This window comes from Natator depressus, chromosome 19 (assembly GCF_965152275.1).
Source record: "Natator depressus isolate rNatDep1 chromosome 19, rNatDep2.hap1, whole genome shotgun sequence".
NCBI lineage: Eukaryota > Metazoa > Chordata > Testudines > Cheloniidae > Natator > Natator depressus.
In genome coordinates this window covers 10,709,722-10,733,889 of record NC_134252.1, presented here as the reverse complement: position 1 = coordinate 10,733,889, position 24,168 = coordinate 10,709,722, and the positions used below count along the sequence as shown (strand labels likewise).

Genomic DNA, 24,168 nt, shown 5'->3' with positions numbered 1-24,168 from the left:
CTGGTTGCTTAGGGTTTAAAGTTCTAGATAGGCTGGTCTCCATGAGCAGCAGGGAGGCACCTTTCCAGCTGTGGAGAAACAGGAGGCAGTTAAGACCAGAGGGTGTGGAGTACGAAAGCAGGGGGAGGTAGCATGAGAGATAGTATGGAGCAAGTGCGTAGTGAGTTTTGAAATTGGGAGGGTGCTGCTGGGTGGAAGACTGCTAGGAATCTAGGAGTGGTGGTATGAGCTTCCTGGAAGGAGAGAGTCTGCTGCAGCATTCAGCAGATTTTTGTAGGAAGAACTTGGGGTGATGGAATTGTAGACGAAGAGATGAGCACTCAGAAAAGCATAAATAGAGATGTCAACAAGGAGTGAGAAAATGACAAATCCTGGCAATGTTTGGTTGGAAGTGATAGAACTTGCAGCTATGGGAGAGGCAGGAGGGGAGATGGCTGGCCATTGGGCAGTTCAGCCGGTAGTCTCCTCAGATTTTGGGATGAGGAGGAGAGACTTCTATTGTTAATTCTGAAATCGTGTTTCCAAGTTATCCCAGTCATGTGTCCTCTTCCAGGGCTTGAAAAAAAATAGTCGTCAAGTGGGAAGTTCTCATGCAAGTGAAAGGGACTAAGTCATCAATTTCTAAAGAATCTCAGTTTTCATTTGAAAAAGTTGTTAATTATGGTTGTGAGGATAACTTTAAATTGATAGTGTTGTCTGCAGAGAAATAGCTTCTGTGCGTCTGCTTACAGCTTTCCCAACCAAGCAGCAGTGTGAAACTGCCAGGTCATGCTGTTGCTTGGGTCAGCAATGAGTAGCAGCTGGGGCACTGACCTGTTGTTCCTTGACCTGCGTGGTGCTGTCCTTCTGTGTGGTTGTCTTTCCCTATCCAGTATTCTGTATCAATCTCTGACTTGAAAATGTTTCCTCTCTATGGAGATGACAGGCCACCCTTAGCCACACCCCATGTCACAACAGGAAGTGTGTGGGTGCTTTAGATCCATAAAGTATTCTTGTAGTTTTGTACAATACTGTATATACTGAAAACTGCCGCATTTAAACATAGCCCAGTCTAAACTTTCAATAACCAATCCATATGACTGCTCTCCAAGGATTCTATCACATCTCCGCTTCACAACTGATTTCATTTGATTTGAGAGGAAATATCTAAATCCATATATCACACAAAGCTTGAAACGTTTACCTGACACCTACTATCCTGATGACTAGTGGTACTGGCCAGAATGGAAAACAGTTGTTCTGTCATGTTCCTACAACTTAAAAGAATAAAGTAGTTGTGTACTGTCCTTTGTGTTCTGTATTTATTTGTAGCATGTTGTGGATCAGCTCTCCTTAATGAATTTTTAAGAATGAACCTTACTAGCAGGCTCCTACTTTTACTAGACCTTTTCCTTCTTGGCTTCACTAACTATGTTTCTTTTTTCTCCTAGATCATGGTGCATTTATCCTTGTGTTGTCTATGTATGGCTGCACTGCTCTGCACTTTGAACTACGGGGGCACGAATAGCAGTGAGCACCAAAGTGCTGTGCTGTAGCTCTCCTATGTGGAGCTGTGGGGAGTTAGAGGATTACGTTAACGCAAACTAGGAACCTTTTAGTTTGCTCCCACGGTGTCCACATGGGGATGTTACAGAGCATCACTTTGGTGCGCGCTGCTGTTCACAATTGCGTTGTCTGAACTGCTCTAATGTCTAATGTTCAAGATATATAATAAGTGGAGGGATAAACCTCCTAACCAGAGACTGATATTACAAGATGAGGGGGGCCTCGATGTCCAAATGCAGTGTCGTGTGGAGAAGCTACCCCACCCCAACAGCTGTTGGGAAAAGGGAGAGGGCTCAGCCATTACTAAAGGCTTCTGTCACTGGGCTCTGCTCAGAGGCCCCAGGTATCATGTCTGCCTTGTCTCCAGCTTAGTAACTGTCTGATAAAGCTGAAGCCCTGAATCCTCTGTCCCTGCTGAAAGGGAAAAGGAGAATTCTTCTTTAACTGCCCCCCTCCCAAGAACCTTCTAGCTACTGCAAGGGCAGTTGGGTGGCTCTCTGCAACATCCCCTGTGCCATGACACCCGGAGCCTCTGAGCAGGGTCCAGTGACAGAAGCCTTGTAGTAATGCTGCATCCTCTCCCTTTTCCCAGCCCCCCAGCATAGATAGTCTGCACCAGTGTAAACAGTGACTTTTGCCAGACTTTTGCTGTTTGCCTTAGTTTCAAACAAAGCAGTGTATACATCACAGTCTAGACAAGTCCTTATTTCCTGGGGGGCGTAGCCAACATAGTTTTAAGCTAGTGGCTCCTAAGAGGAGTGTGCCCTTCTCCCCCTCCTCCTCCCCCCCCCACACATTAGATTGGCAGTAGGGTGGTCCCCATGTCCCTCCTGTGTCATAACTAGGGTCCTACCAAAATGGACTGTGAATTTGGTCAATTTCACAGTCATAGGATTTTTAAAATAATAAATTTGATGGTTTCGGCTATTTAAATCTGAAATTTCAAGGTGTTGTAATTGTTGGGGTCCTGACCCAAAAAAGAAGTTGTGTGGGGGTTGCAAGGCCATTGAAGGGAGGGTTGCGGTTCTGCTACCCTTGCTTCTGCGCTGCCGCTGGCGCCGGCACTGCCTTCAGAGCTGGGCAGCTGGAGAGTGATGGCTGCTGGCCGGGAGCCCGGCTCTGAAGGTAAAGCTGCCACCAGCAGCAGCGCAGAAGTAAGGATGGCCTGGTATAGTACGGATTGCCACCCTTCTGCACTGCTGCCTGCAGAGCTGGGCCCTCAGTCAGCAGCTGCCACTCTCCGGCTGCCCAGCTCTGAAGGCAGCAGTGCAGAAGTAAGGGTGGCATGGTATGGTATTGCCACCTTACTTCTGCCCGGCTGCTGGCGGGGTGCATCCTTGAGAGCCGGGCGCCTGGCCAACAGATGCCACCCGTACTTCTACACTGCCTTCAGAGCTGAGCAGCTGGTGATCGGCAATACCGCGACTCACCTAAAATAACCTTACATCTCCCCTGCAATCCCCTTGTGGGTCAGGACCCCCAATTTGAGAAACACTGGTCTCCCACATGAAATCTGTATAGCATAGGGTAAAAGCACACACAAGACCAGATTTCATGGTCCGTGATGCATTTAATGGCCAAGAATTTGGTAGGGCCCTAGTCATAACCTTGCCACAGTTGCTGCAATATCTTGGGGGGGGGGGGGGGTGTCTTTTTTTTTTTCCTGTCCTCTTTGGTCTCTTTCTCAGTATCTTTCCTGTGTTTTTAATTTTTTCTTGCTCTCTGTCCTCTGATGGCTTCCCCTCTCCCCAGAAGGTTACTCCCTGCTCTAGGTCGGTGGGATGCCCACAGATAGCTCTGTGGAGCCAAGCTACATGTGCTCATATGAATCAGTGCTAGAGAAAGAGAAACAGGAGAAGCCTGAGCAAGATAGGTACTACCTAAGCTTACAGCCCCATATATATGAGAGCTGCGGGTGTGGCTGTTGTTATGGGGTGCTGCCAGGGGAAGCATGGAAACGCTGGCTTAGCTAAAGCACAAAAACCTAACGTGACAGAAGAATTTAGAAGGGTCTGGCTTTAGTCCACAAAATGCAGGGAATTTAGAGTTAATGGTGGAAGTCCTTCCTTAGCTCACTCTGTACTTAACTATCTGATGGCTTTTACACTACCCAGGCACAGTGAGGTCTAAGAAGGAGGGATTTCAGCCCTGTTAGATTTTCCTGCTTTTCTTGGTTTTAGGTTTGGCTCATCAACATCACTTTAATTAGGTTTTTTGGTCTTTTGAAACCTTCTGTTTCACAGTGACAAGTGAACTAAATGACTGGTTTATAATGGAGTTTGGTGGTACTGTAACAAAGCATCCTTATACCTGGCATACCCTGCAGTGCTCCAGACCTTGAACTCCTCTGCATTAACGGGTCAAATTTGGAAATTCAAAATCTGGTTTGTGAGGTAATTGGTGAGATAATACCCACTCCTTCATCTTAACATCCTAGTAGAAAAGCATCCAGGAGGGACTCCTGGACCTCAAAGATAAGCTGCCAGCTGCCACAGACTATCAAAGGGTGGCTCAAAGTCAAGAGCAAACAGCTGATTTTAAATTATTTTGGTTCTTGGTTTGTTGCTGTTGGTGACAGGAAGCCACGTTCCCCAGGCTGTTAGCTTCCTGTTTTATTTTTACACCCATCCTGAGCAGATCAGCATGTCTATCACAAGGGGAGGCGTCTGTTTCTGTAGCATTGTTTCTCATCTGACCTACAAGAGAGACTGTTTTCCTTCCTAAATTAATCAAGAAGTTGGGATATATTTGCTTTCGTGTTAGAGATTTTGGAGGTGTATCTAACTGTTTGTGCTGTGCTCCATTACTCAGGAGCTGAAGTTCTATTTTCTTTTTGTGGGCAGGAGGTATAAGAGAATTAATCTATTGCTTTAACAGTTAGGCATGTTAGCAGTGGAGATTTTGCTGTTACAAAGTACTGGGCAGGCAACAGACACACACGCAACCATTTTCTGAAGGATAACTTTCAGAAGCTTTTGTGTTCCGTAAATTTTAGAAGAACTGGAAGTTGGGGTTGGAAGTTTCATCTCGCTGTGTGTAGTGAAATCAATGTTGATGTCTTTCAGCATTGGGCTATACCCCCTTCCTCCCACATATCCTTATAAAGCTACCAATGTGATAAACCACTAACTCTAAAACAATGGGTCTGTAGAAACTAGGCCACATGGGAATTTCCTACAAGGGAGGGGCACAGCCTGAAGGATAAGAAACAGTCACCAGAATGTTTCCTGGTCAGCTGCAAGCACTTCCTGTTATCTCATGTGAGCCCTCTCTGTCTGTGCTGTTGGTGAGGAGGGAGGGAATGTACATGTCAGTGTGTCTGGCGTAACAGAAGTGCTAACTTCTGTTAACATTCTTGGTTCGAAAATGGACATATTAAAATGTTCCTATGGAAAGGTTCACAGTAGCTGTCGTTAGATGTTCTGCAATATTTGGTGAAGGAATGCGACTGTTCGGTGCAGATGCTTCAGTGGGAAGGGTGGTGCGGCAGCAGTAATGTAAACAGTCCCTTGCTCAGCTAAGATGGGTAGTTTTCCTTTGCTGCCTGTACCCTTGAGCCAACAGGTCTCTGCTTCTCCACTCCAAGCTGTAGAACAGCAGGATCTTTATTTTCAAAGAACCAGTTTCATAAGGGTGGGGAGGGAAGAAGATGCCTGATACATAGAGCTGTTTCAGAGCAGGAAAATGAACATCGTGGCTCTGGTGTGCCTGGAATGTGTGGGTGAGTAATCCTTTCCTGTTTCTTTTTTGGGTTGTTTTTCATCTTTTAGAACACTGCCTGAAGCGGGTCCACCATGCCGTTAGTAACGAGGAACATTGAGCCAAGGCACCTGTGCCGTCAGACGTTGCCTAGCGTTAGAAGTGAGCTGGAATGCATGACCAACATCACCCTGGCAAATGTCATTCGACAGCTGGGCAGCCTGAGTGAGTACCACTGCAAGCCCGCATGCTGCCCTCAGGAGTCATTAGCTCCCTTTCTGTTCTTGTATTCCTATTTCTCCCCCATCTGCCTTCCCTGGGTAATGCTAAAATGTTTTCCCAAAGACATCTCTGATGCTAATTTCCTGTCCTTCTCCCACCTCCTCCTCAACAAAAAGAAAATTGGAGAGGAGGGGAGTGGAAGAGCTGCAGCAAAATTGTAGATGGAAGGATGGAGCATAATTGAGGGCTGTAAAATGGGAGGCTCTCGGAGTGGCCAGTGCCTTGTCGGAGAAAGCGCCTGTAATTGCATGCGCTATTAATTGTAGCTCAACTGTGTTTAATCTGCAGTTGATCATTTTTAATGAAAGGTAATCAAAACGCGCACACAGATTCTGGCCTGTTTGCCCGTGCTACATTTATGGTGTTGCAAGCCTGAAAGTCCCCAATTCAGACTAAGAACTGCCTCTGGGATATTGGAGTTTGTGGGCCGCATGTTGGTACAGCAGCACAAATGGTTACCAGTGAGGTGGTGGCAGCCTTATGAGGGGCAAAGTGAAAACATAGGCCCAAGCTTTATAACAAAAATAAACAGTAAGAATCACTGTGCCTGTACCCAACTTCTTTTTTCTCCATTAAAATGTTCTGGATTCAGATTAGCCCCCTTTTGCTCAATATTTGTTTCATTGGCCTTGAAATGAGACCTGCAAATGCTTTGATAAACAGATTCGTACATTGTTTAAATTCACTCTAGGACCTGTAAGTATCTCTGTTTCCTTCACAAGATAGACCTTTTCTCTCGTGCAATGTGAACATGGGTGAGAGGATTCCAGGCAAAAATCTTCCTGTTTCTCCAGTAGCGAAAGCACATTGCTATCACTAAAACCCCTGTGCTGCCTCCAGGTTCTCATCTGATACCAACAGGCCTTGCATTAAGTCTGTTGCTAAAAATATCAATGTGCAGTAATGGATAAGACCAGTCTACCCATCCATTGTCAATTGCCCCTCACGGTTCCACAGTTAAGATGTGATTCCTGAGATGGTCACGGAGCATTAGGGTTCTCTTAAAATCCATCCTGTGCGCATGAAATGAGAAGGGGGAGGATGGTAAAGCTCTTTAAATCCCAAATAGAGAGAGTAAGCTGATCCAGATCCAAAAGGCATGCTGTGGGTTCGTGTGACAGAGCACCAGCGATATCCCTCAGGCTTAGACCTTGTTTGTGCATTTCACAATATTCAAAGCACCTCTGCTTATCCCTCAGAACAGAGAGTGAAGTGCTGGAAGCCAGATCGCAGCCTGGTTCCTTTATCAGGAGGGTACCAAGGGAGCCTCGCTCTGGGGTGTGGGGAGGACCAATCACAGACACAACCAGGAGTGCTGTTGGGGAAGCTCCTGTGAGACAGACTGTTCGTATTGACACTCATGCGCATCACTGTGCATTTGAGGGTAATGCGGAGGGAGGGAAATAAAATTGAGCATCTTCTCCTGTATGCATCCCCAGGGTTGAAGACAGAATTGTAAGTGCTCTGGTCTTTGGGCTAATTATTTAGAATGTTGAGACCCAAATGACCAAGCTCCTCTCCCAGTTGTCTGTACATTATTTTGAAAATGGGAATATTTCTTCATGTGCTGAATACTGTAGTAATCTGAAGAGAGTTCAGTAAGTGACGGCAGACCTGTCAAGTGAATAAGCAGCCATGCCGAGTACACCACAACCTCTTTACAAAGACACAAACATAAAACTTGTGCCACATTCGTATTCCAGTGAGTTTGCCCTTTGTTACTATGACAGCCAGCAGCACTTTGGAGAGGCAGTCTGTGCATTTCTGTTAATTCTGTGGAATCATAGAAGCTAGAAATGGGAAAGACCTATTAAATCATTCAGTCTGTCTTCCTGCAAGTGCATGATAAAGATAATTTTGATTGTAATTTTTTCTCTTGAAGTAAAATCAATCAAGCAGCTAAATCCCTGAAAACTAATCTCTGCCCCCATCCAAAAAATGTGCATGAAATACAAAAGCATATACTGGATCCAGTACAGTAACCATGTGCTGACACAGTTATGCCATTAGAGGAATAAATATACACCCAAGCACATACACCAGTGTGCATAACCATGTTTGTATCTCATCTTTGTATATTTAAAGCGTACTGCTCAGCACTGCAAAACAACTGTTCAGGTTTTCCCAACATCTGTAGTCTTTTCCTTGTGAAATTCAGAATTGGGTTCCAGATCTCATTAAAATGGAAACACGTAACAACTTTGTTGTATGAGGTTATTGCTGTGAGGTCTGTCAAATTTCATTATAGATGAACCTTCCCTCTCCTTTCATTGTAGCATCCTTTGTAAAATGTGTGAGTTGCTCTTATGGTGAGGTAGAACAGAGAAGATGCTTCATGAAAGCTTGTTACAATGAGATCTGTCTGACTCCTGTGTCTGAGGGAATGAATATCTTCTTACGAGTTAACACAGGGAAGCGGACAAGGCGGGTCAGCAGGGCAAAAGTAGGGTCCCTGAATTCAAACCCCATATTACCAAGGGAGGCAGGGGGAGGAGAATCACACTGTGCACAACCTGCATAGAAAACAGAGTCACGGGGCTAGGTTCTAGGACTCAGAGACACAACACCCTTGTATAAAATGACTGCAGGGATAGGGGCTTGAGCTTGGTATTGCTTCAAAGTGCAGACTCTTTACTTATGTTCGTAGATGTCATGGTGACAGCTGCCCTTGAATGATAGCCTAACTTAGATGTTTTTTCCCCTCCTTCCCTCTGGAATCAGCTGTTGGAAATGCAATTTCCATTTTACCCATATGACTTGTGCTAAAAGCCAAGATTTCCCAAAAAAAGGACTCTAAGGTTACATCTTTATTTAGGCTCCTGACTGCCTGACAGGATTTTTCAAAAGTGCCCAGCACTTGACAGCCCCCACTGACTTCAAGGGGGGCTATTGGCTTATTAGAAGCTTAACTTCAGGTTTGTGTTTTTGACAGGCTTGGGCATAAATGTTTAGATAGGCAGGATTCTGCCCAAGACTGGGTAAGGGCAGGTTCTGGTGGAGGAATAGAGGCGACTGGTATGGTGAGACTGCTGCCTCTTATGGCCAATATTGTCTCATTGTTTCCTTGCTCTCCCCACCTGTCTGAATCCACTTAGCTTGCAAGTTCTTCGGGGCAGGACTATCATTTTTTGTTTGTACAATGCCCGGCACAATGATCCATGAGTGGAGGCTCATAGGTGCTACTGCAGTGCAAAGAATGAATAGTAGCAACATTTGTCTTGGCTGTTCACTGAGCAGTCTGAGGTTTTACAGAGGGTTCATCACATTTAAGAAACTCCAGTGAAAGTAGTAGTGAAATACTCCAGTATTTATTTATATTTAGATAATCTTGAAAGCATCAGTCTTTCAGGTGCTGCTCTATCTGAAGGAACTCATGGGTCAGTATCCTTGTCTGTGAATGTGGCTATGGCTTTAGGGTCAAGACCTGAATATACCATATAGTTCTAGAATACAATTAACTCTGAAATAGGTACCAGTTACCCTTGAAGAGGCCTTACTGCAAGGCAGTGATTTATAATTTGGGAGCCTTTTGAAGTGCCATAGAGCTATGTTTGGTTGTTAATAAACAACATCATGTAACCCTAAAGAGACTGCAAGCCAATCAGATGCAGACTAATACAGCACGCTGTCAACTTGGCTGGTGTCCACCCATGTTTATTACTTTATTCAAGATTTAAGTAGTATACTTCAATTGTATTTCATTGTTTAAAGATCCTTTAGAAAGGTGTCATTTAGCTGGAACGGTGCATCAGCTCGCCCTCTGTGCTAATATCTTGGGTGGTATCAACACGGCCAAATTTGAAAATAACAAATCTCACTCTTGTAAAGGCTAGTAAATAGCTTGCTGATGCTAATGTGGAAGAAGCAGCAGGTTGGTTTGGGGCGGGGGGGATCAGGAGAACTCAAGTATTAAGGGCTGGGGGTGGAAAGTATAATACAGCTCAAAGAGTAATACAGCCCTTTGAATATTCCAGGTAAATTTGCAGAGGACATTTTTGGAGAGCTGTTTACTCAGGCCAACACCTTTGCCTTTCGGGTGAGCTCTCTAGTCGAGAGGGTCGACCGCTTACAAGTCAAAGTCACTCAGCTGGATCCCAAAGAGGAAGAAGGTAATGGAGCGGAGCACAGCACTTGCAGACCAAGCGTGCTAAAGAGCCCCATCAAACCAGCAGAGCTCATGGCCTTGAAATGAGTTTGAAGCTGTGTGTGCTAGAGGCTCATACGTTTCCCTTTCCACTAACAGGAACTCTTTCCCTTACTGTCTTGAAAAACACTTTGCTAGTGACATATGGAGTGGTTCCAAATAAGTCTGTTTCTGCTGGAGGTGGTCACTAGCAAGTCTCCATGTCCATTGGCTGGCTATTCAGTAAATAGTGCGGCAGCATGATTTTCAGGCTGTGTTTACACTGAAATTTGAAACCACCTTAGCACCTTTCTTGAGAGCCATATTGAAACAGTTTCAGATCTCAGTGTAGACAGGGTTGGAGTTTCTTTACTCTTCTCAAGAGTATTGTGGGGAAAAAGGAACCCAACCATAGAAAGTGCTGAGCATGCTGAGAACTGTAACTGAAATCAAATGTAGCTACTTGGCCTTCTGTATCAATCACCTGGGTCGAACTGTCCTTCACTTTCTCTTTCCATCGCTTTCCTCCTTCCTAGTGTCCCTACAAGGCATTAATACAAGGAAGGCCTTCAAAAGCTCCACCACTCAGGACCAGAAGCTCTTTGACAGAGACTCTCTCCCGGTGCCCGTCCTTGAAACATACGGCATCTGCAATACTCCTCCACCTCTCAACATTCTCTCCCCTTACAGGTAATGCTGCAGCATCTCTTTAGCTCCTTTTTTCCCTTGTAGGGAACATCTCCTCCACAGTTAGCTGAGAAAGGTGCTCACCCAAAGGCCAGGGCCACAAGCCACTTACTCAAGAAGCACTAGTCCCTAAGGGAAATGGAGTAACCTAACTAGAGTGCCTCGGGCCTTCGCTGTTCTTTAGCTGGATTATTTGTAGGTTTGCTTCTGGGGTTGCACAAATAAAGGTAGCTGAAAAATTACATAGTTACGTTGTTGCTTTTGTGATGGTGCCTTAAGGAGACAAGTCTTGAATGGCACTGAGTAACATTGCTAGGTGTTTTGGATACGATGTATTTTCTCATACTTCTCTGTGTGATCTTGTGGTCACTTTCCAAGAGCCTTCTTGGAAACTACAGGACATAAATTTGCTTGTGGCATTGACCCAAATGGGTACAGCAGACTCCTTTAGATTTTGAGCATTATTTGGTCTATTCCTGGTGTCAGGTGACTGACTCAGCTTAGACCCTGGCTGTATAACCTGCATAAAGCCCTTCTCCTTAACGGTCTAGCCATGTTATGTCATCCTGTAGATCAGTGATATTCAAACTGAGGCTCGGGAGCTGCAATTGGCACTTCAGTTCGTTTCCTACGACTTCTTCCAGCATGTGATCTTGAAACACTGTGAGATTTAAATATTAACCAATCAGGAGGCTTTTACTATGTTGTTAACCAACTGTAGTTGATAAAATAATACTTGGTCAGTCCTTTTGCTGTGAGAATATTATATATAAAAACAGCTAAATATTTCCTCCTCCTGTTGTTTAAATGTGAATATATAGCACTATAGTAAGTGAAACTATGAATTCACACAACTCTGGCTCTTTTGGGTAGCTGCTGAGCCACTGAGGTCTGAGTGTCTGCTGTAGATAGTCGTAGAGCAGGGGTTTTGGAGTATGAATATTTCTTTAGCCCACATCCGTATATGTCTTTTGAACAGGTGAAAAGTAATTACAGATAGCTGGAGGCAGCTGTCTTCTGTGAGATGCTACTGTACTGCAAAGTAGGAGGGTGGGCATGTGCATGCACACTCCTGACTTTCAAGGATGCTGCTGGTCCGTTTTGGAGTTCCTGAACTGGAGAAGATTTTTCTGAAAAGACGGGTGGGTGGGGAGGGAACTTGCCGAAAAGTCCCAGCACATAATTGTGTAATATGTCTTGGAGGAAGTAGCAGGAGCCCCGGTCTGGTGGGTGGGGGTGGGAAGGATGGAGATTGTCGCTGAAAAGAACTCTGTTCAGCATTTGGAGGTGCATGCGCCCAAGCCTGTAGCCATCGGCGTTACTGTGGAGCAGGCTATCTGGAAGAGACAGATGGGGAGAGGAAGGATGGGAAGGGGCATGTGTGGAGAGAGAGAGGCGGGGGGGTGTTTGACAAGGTGGGGGTGGGGACAGACATCTGCTGCTGCCTCTGTAATCGTTAGAGTAGCTGCTCAGTGGAGTTCTTGCACCTTACTTAAGGTACAGAAATCAAAACTATGTATTCCCAAACCAGAGGAGAATCATAGTGCAAAGCCTTGCAGGAAGATTGGTCAGAGTTCCCCCAAGCCATGGCTCATCAGGCTGATGCGGTTAGGGCACATCAGTGTCATAGCCAGTGGCACACAAGGGAGTGATTTGGCCAGCATCATGTCTGACTGCCCTAACCCAATGCATCAGGTACCCATTTTGCAGCTGGGTGAACTGGAGGTGGCCTTTGAGCGTGAGATCAAGTGAGACTCAAACCTGCAACCTTCAGGATTGTAGTCAAGCGCTTTTAACTATTCAGCCACGGCTGAGAAGCGGTGGTGGCTTCAAATTAGGTGAGGGGTGGTGGTGGTTTTAAATTAGCGGGTGGAGTGGGTGGCTCCTCAAAGGTAGAGAGACACCTATTTGAAGGGGACGGAGAAAGAGTACAAAATGTTTGGCCTCTTGTTTCAGATTGATAGAAATTGACACCTGGTGGGTGTCTGAAATCTTTGGGCATCAGACAAGCACCTGACTGGTTCCTTGTGTGTGTTTCTATTCCAGGGATGATGGCAAAGAGGCACTCAAGTTCTACACAGACCCTTCATACTTCTTTGATCTTTGGAAAGAGAAAATGCTACAGGACACCAAGGATATCATGAAAGAAAAGCGGAAGCACAGGGTGAGGGGATGGGGCATCGTTGCTGCATGCTAGCAAAGAAATAGTAGATAAGACAAGGCAGGAGGAAAAGCCAGAGACTCCTAGGAGACAGTTTCTCTTCAAAATCCAAGTTTTCACTTTCACTTGGGCTCTTTAGAGGGTATACAGTCAAGTTTAAAATTATACTTTTTAAAAAAAAATTCCTTGTTGCCTGTTACTATTATCCTTGCTTATTAAAGTGGAGAGATTTTAAAAATCTGTTCTTCTGAGTTTCACACAGTTTGGATGGTGATGCTCGTTCATTTCGTAGCTTTGTACCATCTGTTTCCTGGCGTTCGATGCGTTAGCACAGTAAATGCTGTCTTTTGGGTGGCAAGGACAAACGTAGAACCTCTTCAGTACTCTTGCAGTATCTTGCAGGCATCTCTGCTCAGTATTAAAGCACCCTATTATTACCTTCGGTATGCTTTGATGTAACCAGAATATCATCACCAGTCCCTTTGAAGGAAGCGGGTGTGCCCGTTCTGGCAGCAGTGAAGAGATTAAGTTTAAAAATCCAGTTACACTTTAACATATGGAAGGGTTTAAGCCACGTAAAACTACAAAAAAACCCACCACCACACTGGCCCATTGCTGCACTTGAGTGTCCTTTTGACATTAGTGAATTACAAGGTAAATTGCATTATAAAAGGATTCATTTACTATACCTCTAAGGCTTAGTTTGGGGAAATCTGACTTACAATGTAAGTGATTGGAACATCAAATCTCAAAGTAGTTCATGACCTTGCAGTCAGAGTATAAGTGAGAGTTTTGGCATAGTGGAATCCTTGGAATGCGGTTGGTTTTAGCCCAGTTCGTTGTGGGCAGGTGTCCGCCTAACAAAAACCCTACTTCCAAGTTGCTATTAACTGGCTTCCTTTTGGAAGCCTCAACGCAAAGACCAAAGACGCACTAGAGGCTTGTCCACATTCTAAGACGCTGTGCAGCAAGCCAGGGTGTGACTCTTGCTGTGCAGTAGCATCCCGTGTTGATATTGTGGCACTCTGGGACTTTCATTGTGCTGTAGCCGTTTCCACATGGGGCATTACTACCTGGCAAGCGGGTGCGCTATAGATGCACACGTTGGCTTGGTGCCCAGTAACTTGCCGTTTAGGCAAGCCCTAGGTTCGGGAAACTGATCTGCCCTTTCACTCCAGAAACCATCTTTCCTGGCCAGAATTGAGGCACACTGGTTGGAGCACAGGGGGGAGTTCATGCGTATGTTGCCACCTGTGCAGTAGCTCTTCTGTAGGTAGAGGCCTTTCGTATCTCAGTCTGAGGGCTTGTCTAGATGAACAGTTAGTGCGCAACAAGATAGGGTGTAAATCTACCTCACTAACCCGCCGTGCACTAATCGTTCACATGGGCATATAGAGCCCAGCTGGCTAGTTCAAGGTAGATTGACCTCCCCCCTCCCCATCTTGCCACAAATTAACTGTTCATATAGGCAAATCTTGATCCTTCCACCAGTACTAAATTCACGCTACTGCAGTCTCAAAGAATCCCAAGATTTTTGTAATCTCTTAAAATGTTAGTTGGCTCTATCTCTCCTCCTCCCCTCCCAGTGAGATGGAATAAGGACAGACTAAATCCAAACACGTTTTCAGTTTTAATGGGTCTTTTTCTTTTCTTTTCTTTCTTTAGAAAGAGAAGAAGGACAATCCCAACCGAGGGAATGTGAATCCGCGGAAAATCAAAACCCGAAAAGAGGAGTGGGAGAAATTGAAAATGGGACAGGAGTTTGTTGAGTCAAAAGACAGACAAGGACCTGCTGGGTAAGTGAATCTGGCTATTTATGCAGCCCTCCGTGAAGGGGAAGCTGTCTGGCATTGTTGATGGTAATGCAATTCACCCTGCTCTGCAGTTTCTCCAGATCTGCTGTGCAGTGTGGATCGATATCCCTGCTAATCAGATTCTCTAAAGGAAATCTGTCTGTTGGTTTAAAACTTGTGAAATAAATCAAGAAGCTAAACAGTTTAAACAAGGTGGCGTGAGTGGTCTTCAGAAGCAAATCTACTTCTGCTCTCGGCTCCCCTATCCCACAGATGCAGAAATGTCATGGACTTAGTCCCTTTAGCCCATCATCACTCATCCCTTTATAGCTGGGTCACCAGTTTTGTCTGGCCCAGAACAGAATTAGCAAGGGCCAGAAGCCATGCATTTGAGAGTGGGGATGTCATATGGAAGGAGGAGTGCAGACTCTGTGGCATGCTTCCAAACCTACAGAAGCTCTTCTGAGAGTGCTTCATAGGCATCAGGCTTTTCTGGTGTTCAGGGAGGGTTGGCTGCTATCTGCAGAGAGGAGTGTTCCCCACCATGAGAAATCAGCAGGAAAGGTGATGCTGACCCTTCTTTCCCAAGTTCTCACAGCAGCACTCAAGGCATTAAAGTGACATAATTTTAGTAGTCTTTGTCTCCTTGTAGTTATGGGCTGAATTAATATAGGAGCCTCTTGTGGTGAGGAAAGCCAGTGAGTAGGGCAGGCAGACGTTCCCAAAACTGCTTTATGTGTCTGTTTCTTTTCACTCTTAACCTTTGGTGGTGGGGCACCGTTTCTTTTACTGTTTTTTCATAAGCCCCGCGTCCTGTTTCAAAATTTAGGACTTTTCTCCTCCCATCCAACTTTTTTCAGCTACAGATCTCTCTTCAGTGCCTCCTATTCAGGATTTAATTTAACTTTTGACACCAGTCTGGCGGGAAGCAAACTGAATTCCCAAAATGCACTTCCCAGTATGCTCTTTTCTTGCCATTTGTGGCTCTTTTCACTTAAGAAAATCTTATGTTTAATCACACATTTTATATTTAAAAATAAAACCTGCTTTTCTTTTAATAGCCGAGTCAGTTGACTTGAGACTGACTTTTCCTTGCTTTCAGTATTTCCCACTACAAATTCTCCCGTGCATTTTAGTTCGCTGTAGGCTCTGATATGAGGCTTGAAGAGTGTTTGTTTTTGTTTCAGTGATCTTGGTCTACTGTCAAACTTGGGGGTGGCCCAAACAAAACACTGCATGTTTCAGCTTTGGATACTTTGAAATTTGCTTATGACTGCATCCACAATGTGCTAAGTGCTTTCCCAACCTGCAGGAGGTGATAGCCTTTGCCCTAATGAGTACATGGCTACATTAGGACTTTTATGCTGCCATGGAGAGTGTGCGATGTAAATGAGACCTGACGAGTCCGGTTTTTGCCCATAATCCAGCTTTAAGGGCAAGCTTTTACCAACCCTAAAACTAATAGAAATATTTGTTTTGTTTTAAAATAACACAAATATTCTCTTGCAGTGTTGGCAACCCACACATTGAATTACTGTGCTGATGCGTAAAAACCTGAAAATAAACTTGTCTGGATACTAACAATAAACAAAAGTGAGAATAACTAGTCGACTTCCATTGTCCAGACTGAGACACACGGAGAATAAACAGCCATAATGAGTGAAAGTGAATTTTAAATGTCTAAAAATCTGAACAATTTCCAGTAATCTAAAATGCTTCAGGAAACGTAGATCAGGAAATGACTTATGTACAGATACATGATTTGGAGCCACACGGTGTCCCTTTTGAATAAATTATTTGTATTACAGTAGCATAGAGAGGTGCAGATTGTGACTAGGGGTCCGTTGTGCTGGGCTTTTAACAGAGCATGAGACATTCCTGATAGAAGAGCTTCCAGTCTGAAGTTTGGAGTGAGGCACTTGAGCATGGCTCCAATAACTAGGCTACTTGTGGTGGAGCAGCCTGCATGGCTATATTCCTGGTTTTGTTTCCCTGACGCACCGTGCTGGAAGTACTCCTTTTGGAGGCGAGGAGGAAATTGGTATCACTATTCCATTGCTATCTTTAATTTTAGATATCCCCCTAATGTGGTGTATCAGAATGGCAGCATTGGCTCAGATGAGAGCGTGGAAATGAGCTACTATCCACCACCACCGCAGTCTGATTCTGTCTCACCACCATCTCCATCCTACCCAGAGGACAGCCTGCCTCCACCACCCTTGGATTTTAGGTAAACCTCCGAGACCTGTTCGGCCACAGAGAAATAGTAGGTGGGGCAAAGTGATATGTTAGTGGGTTTCACTAGGCCAGCTAACTAAGTACTGTATTGAGACCCGAGTGAACCTGCCTGTCAGTAAAGTGTACAAAGAGTATGACGACCCCTCCTTAATGTTTAGTTTCGGTTAACATAAGTAAGAGTCCTAGTGAGAGAACACCTGTCAGTGTAGAGTCATAGAGTTTAAGGCTGGAAGGGACCACCAGATCATCTAGTCTTACCTTGTGTAAAACACAGGCCACCAACACCCTCCAGCACCCACACACTAAACCCAATAACCAAAATTGAATCCAAGTATTACAGCCCACAGGAGATTACACTCCTATGTGCCACAGGCAGAAATAGGAAGGACCAAGATACATCAGTGCCCAAGGACTCTCCCAACGGCAGGGAATTGATTAAGTGAGATGTACCCAATGATCCTGGCAGCATGTGTGTATGTGTGGGGGTCGCTGCAGAGGAAGGGAAAAACCCCCATGGTCACTGCCAGTCTGACCTGAGGAAAAATTCCTCCCCAGTCTGACATATGGTGATCAGTTAGACCCTGAGCATGTGAGTAAGAACCAGCCAGCCAAGCACCTTAGAGCGAGAATGCTCACTGCCACCTCAGAACCCTGGCCCTTCCTGTCCAACATCCCATCTCTAGCCATGGCTGTACCTGATGCTTCAGAGGAAGGCGATTAAAAAACACCCCAGAACATGTTTGGAAAGGGGAGGGGAATCCATTCCTGACCACTGCAGGTGACTGGCTGAAACCCGAACTGTGAGCTTTTAGGAACATAAGACATAAACTAGAAGCGAGCTCCAGGGCTATTGAACCCTGTCTCCTACTATCACAAGCAACCCCATCATACAATCACACTCTTAAATTTGTCCAGCTCTCTCTTCAAATTAATTAAGTTAAAGCCCCAAACTTCCCATAATACCCTAACAGGAGAGCATTAGCCCACTTTTCTTACTCTGTGAATTTCCATATGTATGAAGCACCCATCCTCGTAGAATCAGGGTTCCATTAGACAATCTCGGCCCAGTTTTGGGTGCCCAGTTGATCTGTCTCCCTCTTCAAATACAAATGCTTGAGAGCATGTGGTCCTGCATCCCGCAACAGCACTCTGCACAGAAACAGTCCCTGTTACTGGGTTCCTACACTGTCACCACTTTCCCCTCTGATCTTTGCAAGTGCAGGGTGTAGGTGCTCTGAGACCTCATAGTTCGAGTTTTTGGGGCCCTAGTGTCTCCTACAAGGTCTAGAGCATCCTCATTGCCCCGAGACATCAATGTTCTCCAGGATCAGGTCCATTGCACACCAATTCCAGAATGGCCTGATATTGGCTCAGTTATAGAGGTCAAAACTAGAGTATCTTTTAACTAGTAGGAACCAGAAAAGTGTGGCAAGAGTAAATACATAGAGGGAATAGGTGACTGACAAATGCTATAGTACTAGCTCGACTAAAACATATCAAAAGGCAACATAGCTTGTGAGTTTGAGTTGCAAATACAATCTGTCACAGCCTGAGACAGGCACTCCGTCCTGCGGCAGCTCTCTAGGTGAGAGTGGAGATGGGTGCTTCCAATAAAACTTGTCCTGGTTTAGGCAATTACTTAAAGCCATGGCTGCCCCCTGAATCTCTTATTTGAGAAAAAGGGTGGAGGTAAATCGACCCTTCATTATAAAACGACCAATAGTCTCCATGGCGTATCAGAGGAGCACCATAGGCTGCGTGTTAATTTGCCAGGTTTTGAGGCGAAAGCATTCTGTTTGCTAGCATTCAATGTAAGCTCCCTTTTACCAATATGTAAGCTGGTAACATAGCACTTTCTGGGCACTAATGTTTCCTGCGAATGGAAAGTTGTATTCAGTCATTTATGAATCCATATTTCCCTTCAGTGTGCATTGGATCCCATTACCGTTTTTTCCTTAGATCCTTGACAAGAGGTGACAAATCATCACCAGTGCTCCAGTAAAGAATCAGTGAATGTGTTAATAGCATATGAACTTGCATAGCATAGAAAACAAGAACTAAAGGTTACCTCGATAGACATCCCTGCTTAGCGGCTGAATGGATACAGAATGACTGGCATTGCTCTAGAAGATTCTGAGCTGAGAGGGCAGTCTGGCCTCTGGCAGAGAGAGATTTGGTGTTTGGCTCGTACAGTGTACTGTTACTGTGCGGGCTGATGGGACATCTGATAGTGTTTCTCTCAGCTGCAGTGTCAGCTGTCAGTTCTGTTCTCCTAGCCAAGAGTAATGCAGCAGGATAGGCAGCACCAGGGCCCTGGAGAACTTCAGTAAAAGCTGGGAGTTGGAGGTGAAAGCTGGACAATATCCTCTCTGATTACATAAACTCAGTTTTGGGGCAATCTAATCTGAGCTCAAAGCTAATAATACTCTCTCTCTCTTTCTCTGCCCCCACCCCCAATATTACTCTTTCCTCCTGCAACAGCTACCCAGTAGACAACCAAAGAGGTTCTGGTTCTGGAGGACAAAAAAGATCCAGCCTGGTCAGTCCAAGCCATCCTCCACCAGCTCCTCCAATTGGATCCCCACCTGGTGCCAGGCCAGGCTTCGCTCCACCTCCTGCTCCTCCCCCACCACCACCAATGTCAGGAGTTTCCCCACCACCTCCTCCTGTAGGATTTCCAAATTCAGGGATGCCGTCGCCACCATCTCCATCCTCCTTCCCTCCTCATCCCGATTTTTCTGCCCCTCCTCCTCCGCCACCACCTCCAGCAGCAGAATACTTTGCTGTGCCTCCACCACCGTCACCTCAGCCAGCAGATGGTGCTCCTCCCCCTCCTCCACCTCCTCCCCCTCCTGGTCCCCCACCTCTGTCTTCCAGCAGCATGGATGGTGCACCAGCTCCACTTCTGTCTCCAGACTCCTCAGCCTCCAAGCCAAAATCTTCCTTGCCTCCTGTGACTGATGCCAGAAGTGACTTGCTTTCAGCAATCCGTCAAGGTAAGCCCTGGCTGTGATTTTTACATATCCTCTTTCCCATAAACCTAGCTATTCTCTCTTCTGAGGGAGATTCCATGGGAGCCATCCCATGGGCAGCACTGCTGCTGGCTTGCTCCTTGTGACACATACCTCCTGTAGATGATCTAACCCAAAGAGAATCTCAGCTCCCTTTTTCATCCCGATGAGGGTGCCCTCTAGTTTTAAACCTTTGCAGATTGCCCCATAAGAATCAATGCAGCTCCCAAGTTGAAGTCAAACTGCCTTTAAAGAAGCAACACATAGCGCTTGCGAGGAGTATGGGAAGCCAGCTCCTCTGGTTTCCTCCAGTCGCCCTTGCTCCAAACCTATCCAGGCTGGTCAGTGGTTTGACCTGTGTGCCCCCCTCTGTGCAGTTGCTGTGCCAGGCTGGCCCAGCGCACTCCAGGCATTGATCAGGCCCTGCCCAGGGTTATTCAGAGCACAGCATTGGAGCAACAGTTCTCTGTAGACCCCATGAAATATCCCGCCGTCGAGTGACCGCCTCTCTGCCTTCTTCCCCTTGCCAGGCTTCCAGCTCCGCAAAGTGGAGGAACAGCGGGAACAGGAGAAGCGGGACGTTGGGGGCAATGATGTGGCAACGATCCTCTCTCGCCGCATCGCTGTGGAATACAGCGACTCCGAGGATGATTCTTCGGAGTTTGGTGACGAGTGGTCTGATTAACCATGGTCCTGCTCCCCACGCTCCTCCTCGCTGGCCTGACCCCTTTCTTAAAGAGCCAAGTACTTCCTAGGTTGCCAAAGCCTTTTAGCTTTTCCTGTCTCCTCCAGTAACCCAAGATGTACTAAGGGGTTTCAACAAATCCCCTTTGGCATGACTTGCATTCACCTTTCCAAAAGGTCCCCCGCAAGATGCTGTGGGTTGCAGTGTTGTTTTCCAGCAGGAGGGGGAGTGGTGCTTGCTCATTAAAGGAAACGTAGACCACCAGATTTGCAATGCCACAGAACAAAACACGGTTAAAGAGCCTTTGGGATGGTTTGGTTTTTTTTTTTTTTTTAAATAAAGATCTGTGACCCTATTGCAGCCAAAGGGCTCTTCAGGAGGGCATTTTCAGCCAGTTTTCTCATTGCAGCAGCATCTAGGATATAGTGGACCTAACTCTCTCGTCCTCTCAGGTTAATATTGGGAGTAGTGCTAGAAAATGAGCTTAAAATGTCTCCTCTTCCAGGCTGCACCCCATTATTAATAACCCTTGGAACAATCCTTTTTTTTTTTGGTGATGGAAGCATCATTTTTCTAGCATTTCAAAACGAACCTGCCTAAAAAGCGTGCTCAAGCTGTGGGGTTGCAGGGTGCACTACATGGAAACCTGGGAGTTAGGTTTTCTTTAAAAGCTGCCTCTACCCCCTCCAATAGCCTGATTTGAGCCTCCACAGCTGCTGAAGGAGGCTGAACTAAGAGACGCAGCCTTAGGAAAACGCTAACCTGGCTGCCCACTCTGGGTGTGCAGGGGCATTACCAAGTCAGAAAGTTTCCCTGCGGCCTCTGGTGTGCTGTGGAAACTAAGCAGTGACAGCTAGGGCTTGCTAGGTTCTGCTGTGCTGGGAAGGTTTTCATCTGTTACCTAGTGAGCTCTGCAGTGTGTCTAGAGCAGGAGATGTAACCAGTGGTATTGGGTGGGGAGAAAGGGAGCTCTGAGCACCAAATAGGCTTCAGGCCCATTTGGTGTTCAGTGTGTCTACAATTAACTTACCAGCCAGGGCAAGGAGGCGACGCATCAGTGTCTCATTTGGCCTATTCAGGGCAGCACTTTGGTCAGTCTGAGTACAGGTGCTTTTCATTGAGGCCGATGGCGCACTTTATGTGGGGAATTGAGCAGCAGAAAATGCCAGTATTTAGCCTATGCTGCTGTCTCCTACCCTGGTGGGGAGGGTTACATGTGGCGGGGTGTCTCTGTGGGCTGAGTCAGCCATCAGTAACATTATATCTAGCCCATCTTAGTGGTTTTCCACTACTTCACATCCATAGTCCAGTAGTTAATGCAACCTTTTCTGAGAATTATCTCCTTTACCAGATAAACTTACAAATTCCTGATCTGCTCCCAGGAGATGCATTACAGGTAGGGGTGGAAATGAGGATTTTATATTAGCTGACTTAGGTTTTACTGTTTTTATTACATTTTTAAGTTGAGTGCAAGCACCTCCAACAGGATAGATACAAAAACCTCTGTGTAGCAGGTGCTTGTTTAATATCTTATCTGGGCTTGACTGTCCAAGTCTCAATCAGTGTGACATAAAAGAGCAGTTCCTAAGTTTTTCACAGAGATCCCAGCCCATGTGATTCATGGATCCAACTATGGGGAGAGAGACCATGCAGATGGCCAACTCTCCATTCTCTGCTCTGCCTTTACTTTTCTGAAGTATTTTGCCAACATGTGCCTCTCCTTCCCTTCCCTCTATGACTTGCCTTATTACTGCTTTTGTATATCAAAACAAAGATGTCACTAATACATGGGACACAAGATACAGCCAGAGGTTGCCATATTGCCAGGAAAAAAAAACCCTCTTGGGTTTTTGTTTTTAGTGTTTTAAATTCTCGCTTTTCTGGATTGTTGCTATTTTCTTGAATACCTTTCCCTTTTTTAATGTTTGAAAGAGAGAATAAATGAAGTGGCCTAGATCTTAGGTTTCTCTAGAGGCTAGGGGACCACGTTTTTCGTTGCAGGTGTTGTCAAGTTCCAGTTTGACTGGAAAGCACCAGTGAGGTTAATTTATTAAATCTCTGCACTGCTATATTTTGGCAGCAAGCCAAGTGGGTAAGGTAGAATCCTGAGAGCATAGGGCTGGTCTTCATTATGGGGAGATTGATGCTGCTGCAATTGATGCAGCAGGGCTTGATTTAGCGGGTCTAGTGAAGACCATAAAGACGCTAAATAGACGGCACAGCACTCTTCATTTGACCTTAGTATTCCAGGTCTCCGAGAAGGGTAAGGGAAGTTGACTGGAGAGCATCTCCTGTCACCGCAGCACAGTGAAGACACCAGGGTAAATTGACCTCTAAGTTACATCGACCTAAGCTTCGTTATTCACATAGCTGGATTAGCGTAATTTAGTTTGATTTACCCCCATAGTGAAGACGAGCTCATAGGCAGTGAAACTTACACTACTTTCTGATGGGACAAGAATATGAGAGCAATGTTAGTTCCAATCCTCCAGCGCCAATAAGCCATAATGCACTCCACGGCACTGGAAATTAGGAACACAAAAATTCCAAACTTGGGTTCTTTTAAAATTGCTTTGGCTCCACCTGGCCCCATTTCATGAAGGGGAAGCTAATATTCCTTTCATTTGAAGCTTTGAAAGGTGTGATATCCCGTGTGACCTTAAATGGACAATCCATCTGTGTGCAAGCCACCAGCTGGATTGTGGAGAAAGAGGGGTGGTGCCAGATGGTTCTGGACCATTCTCCTGGCTCTGTCCAGTGTTGTTCTAAACATCTATGCAATAAAGCCTACCCCTTTGTGCTGGGTGGCCATGAAGAAGCAATGCCCACTTATGCTGATCAGAGATCCCATCAATAGAAGGAACAATGTTTTCTTTATTCAAGTCTAGTTTAAAAACAATTGTGCTTTTAAAGTCATTGGGGTCCTTAGGAGTGGATCTGAAACATGGGTCCTCAACCTGGGGGGAATAGTGGGAGGGGAAGAAAATAGGTGCCAAGAACAATCTCTCTGCAAGATGGTTGTACCCAAATGGCTCTAACTGTAGGGCTGCTGACCTATTCATGCAAGGGGCATGTGCTTGGCTAAACAGCCTCCTGGTCACTTTGTTGGTTTCGCGTGTTCTTAACTTATTTCATATGACCATAGAGAGAGGTACATTCCAAACAGCACAGTGGAGGGAGCTGTCAGTGTTTCACAAATCTGGGGATGAGAATTTTAATAGGTGTCCAGGCACGCCTTTGTATTTCTGTCCAGTCTAACCCAGGTTGCAGGTCATGCAAATCCAGTGCAGCCATTTAGCCAGTGCTTGTATTGGGAGTCATTTGCCATTGGATCTGCTGACATGCGCTGTCACTTCACAGACCATGTTTGGACAGGTCGGATTTTCTTTCCTTTCTGATCCTGGTTAAGTGTTCTCTCTCTCTTCTCAGCTATAGTGCCTGGCAGCTTCTCTCAGCCTTCTCTCCTCTCCCCCCACACACTTGCACATAGGGTATGCCTACTACAGGTTTCCAGGGCTCAGCCTGGAGGCTCATCTGCAGTCAGTGACCTTCATTGGTTCTCCTCTCCTTATCAGTCACAGTGCACCAGACCAGAGCCAGGGAAGGGGCTCTTGGAAGTTCCAAATGGCCAAGAAACTGTGTGAAGTATAACTTCTTAAATATGTCTGCTTTAAAAGTACCTGTCCTGGATGGGCCAAGCCTGTCTCATAGCTGCCCTGGGTCAGGTTTTCTGTCTCTCTTGTTGTTTTACAAAGCCTTGAAGTGGGATGTGGATCAGATTTTATTACTGTATTAACGTTATTCCTTTTGATTCATTTTAGAAACTAACCCATTTTTTTTCTTGTTTAGAATGATGTATGACTAGAAGAGCCATGATGCTTCTGAAGTGCCTTATTTCCTATATGATATAAATATATTTATAAGAGTAATTATTCCATTTGTAA

General features: G+C 45.6%; 1 protein-coding gene across 2 annotated transcripts in view; it reads left to right on the top strand.

Moving 5' to 3' along the window:
* Positions 1 to 23,256, top strand: part of WASF2 (WASP family member 2) — a 38,359-nt gene extending 15,103 nt beyond the window's left edge. For both annotated transcript variants that reach the window (XM_074934636.1, XM_074934637.1), the window contains exons 2-9: positions 5,316 to 5,469; positions 9,501 to 9,635; positions 10,186 to 10,339; positions 12,383 to 12,500; positions 14,163 to 14,293; positions 16,365 to 16,520; positions 19,010 to 19,524; positions 20,070 to 23,256. In XM_074934636.1, coding sequence (XP_074790737.1) covers positions 5,340 to 5,469; positions 9,501 to 9,635; positions 10,186 to 10,339; positions 12,383 to 12,500; positions 14,163 to 14,293; positions 16,365 to 16,520; positions 19,010 to 19,524; positions 20,070 to 20,224 — 1,494 coding nt within the window. In that variant the 5' untranslated portion in view covers positions 5,316 to 5,339 and the 3' untranslated portion in view covers positions 20,225 to 23,256. The remainder of the gene's footprint in view (positions 1 to 5,315; positions 5,470 to 9,500; positions 9,636 to 10,185; positions 10,340 to 12,382; positions 12,501 to 14,162; positions 14,294 to 16,364; positions 16,521 to 19,009; positions 19,525 to 20,069) is intronic.
* Positions 23,257 to 24,168: the final 912 nt, after the last annotated feature.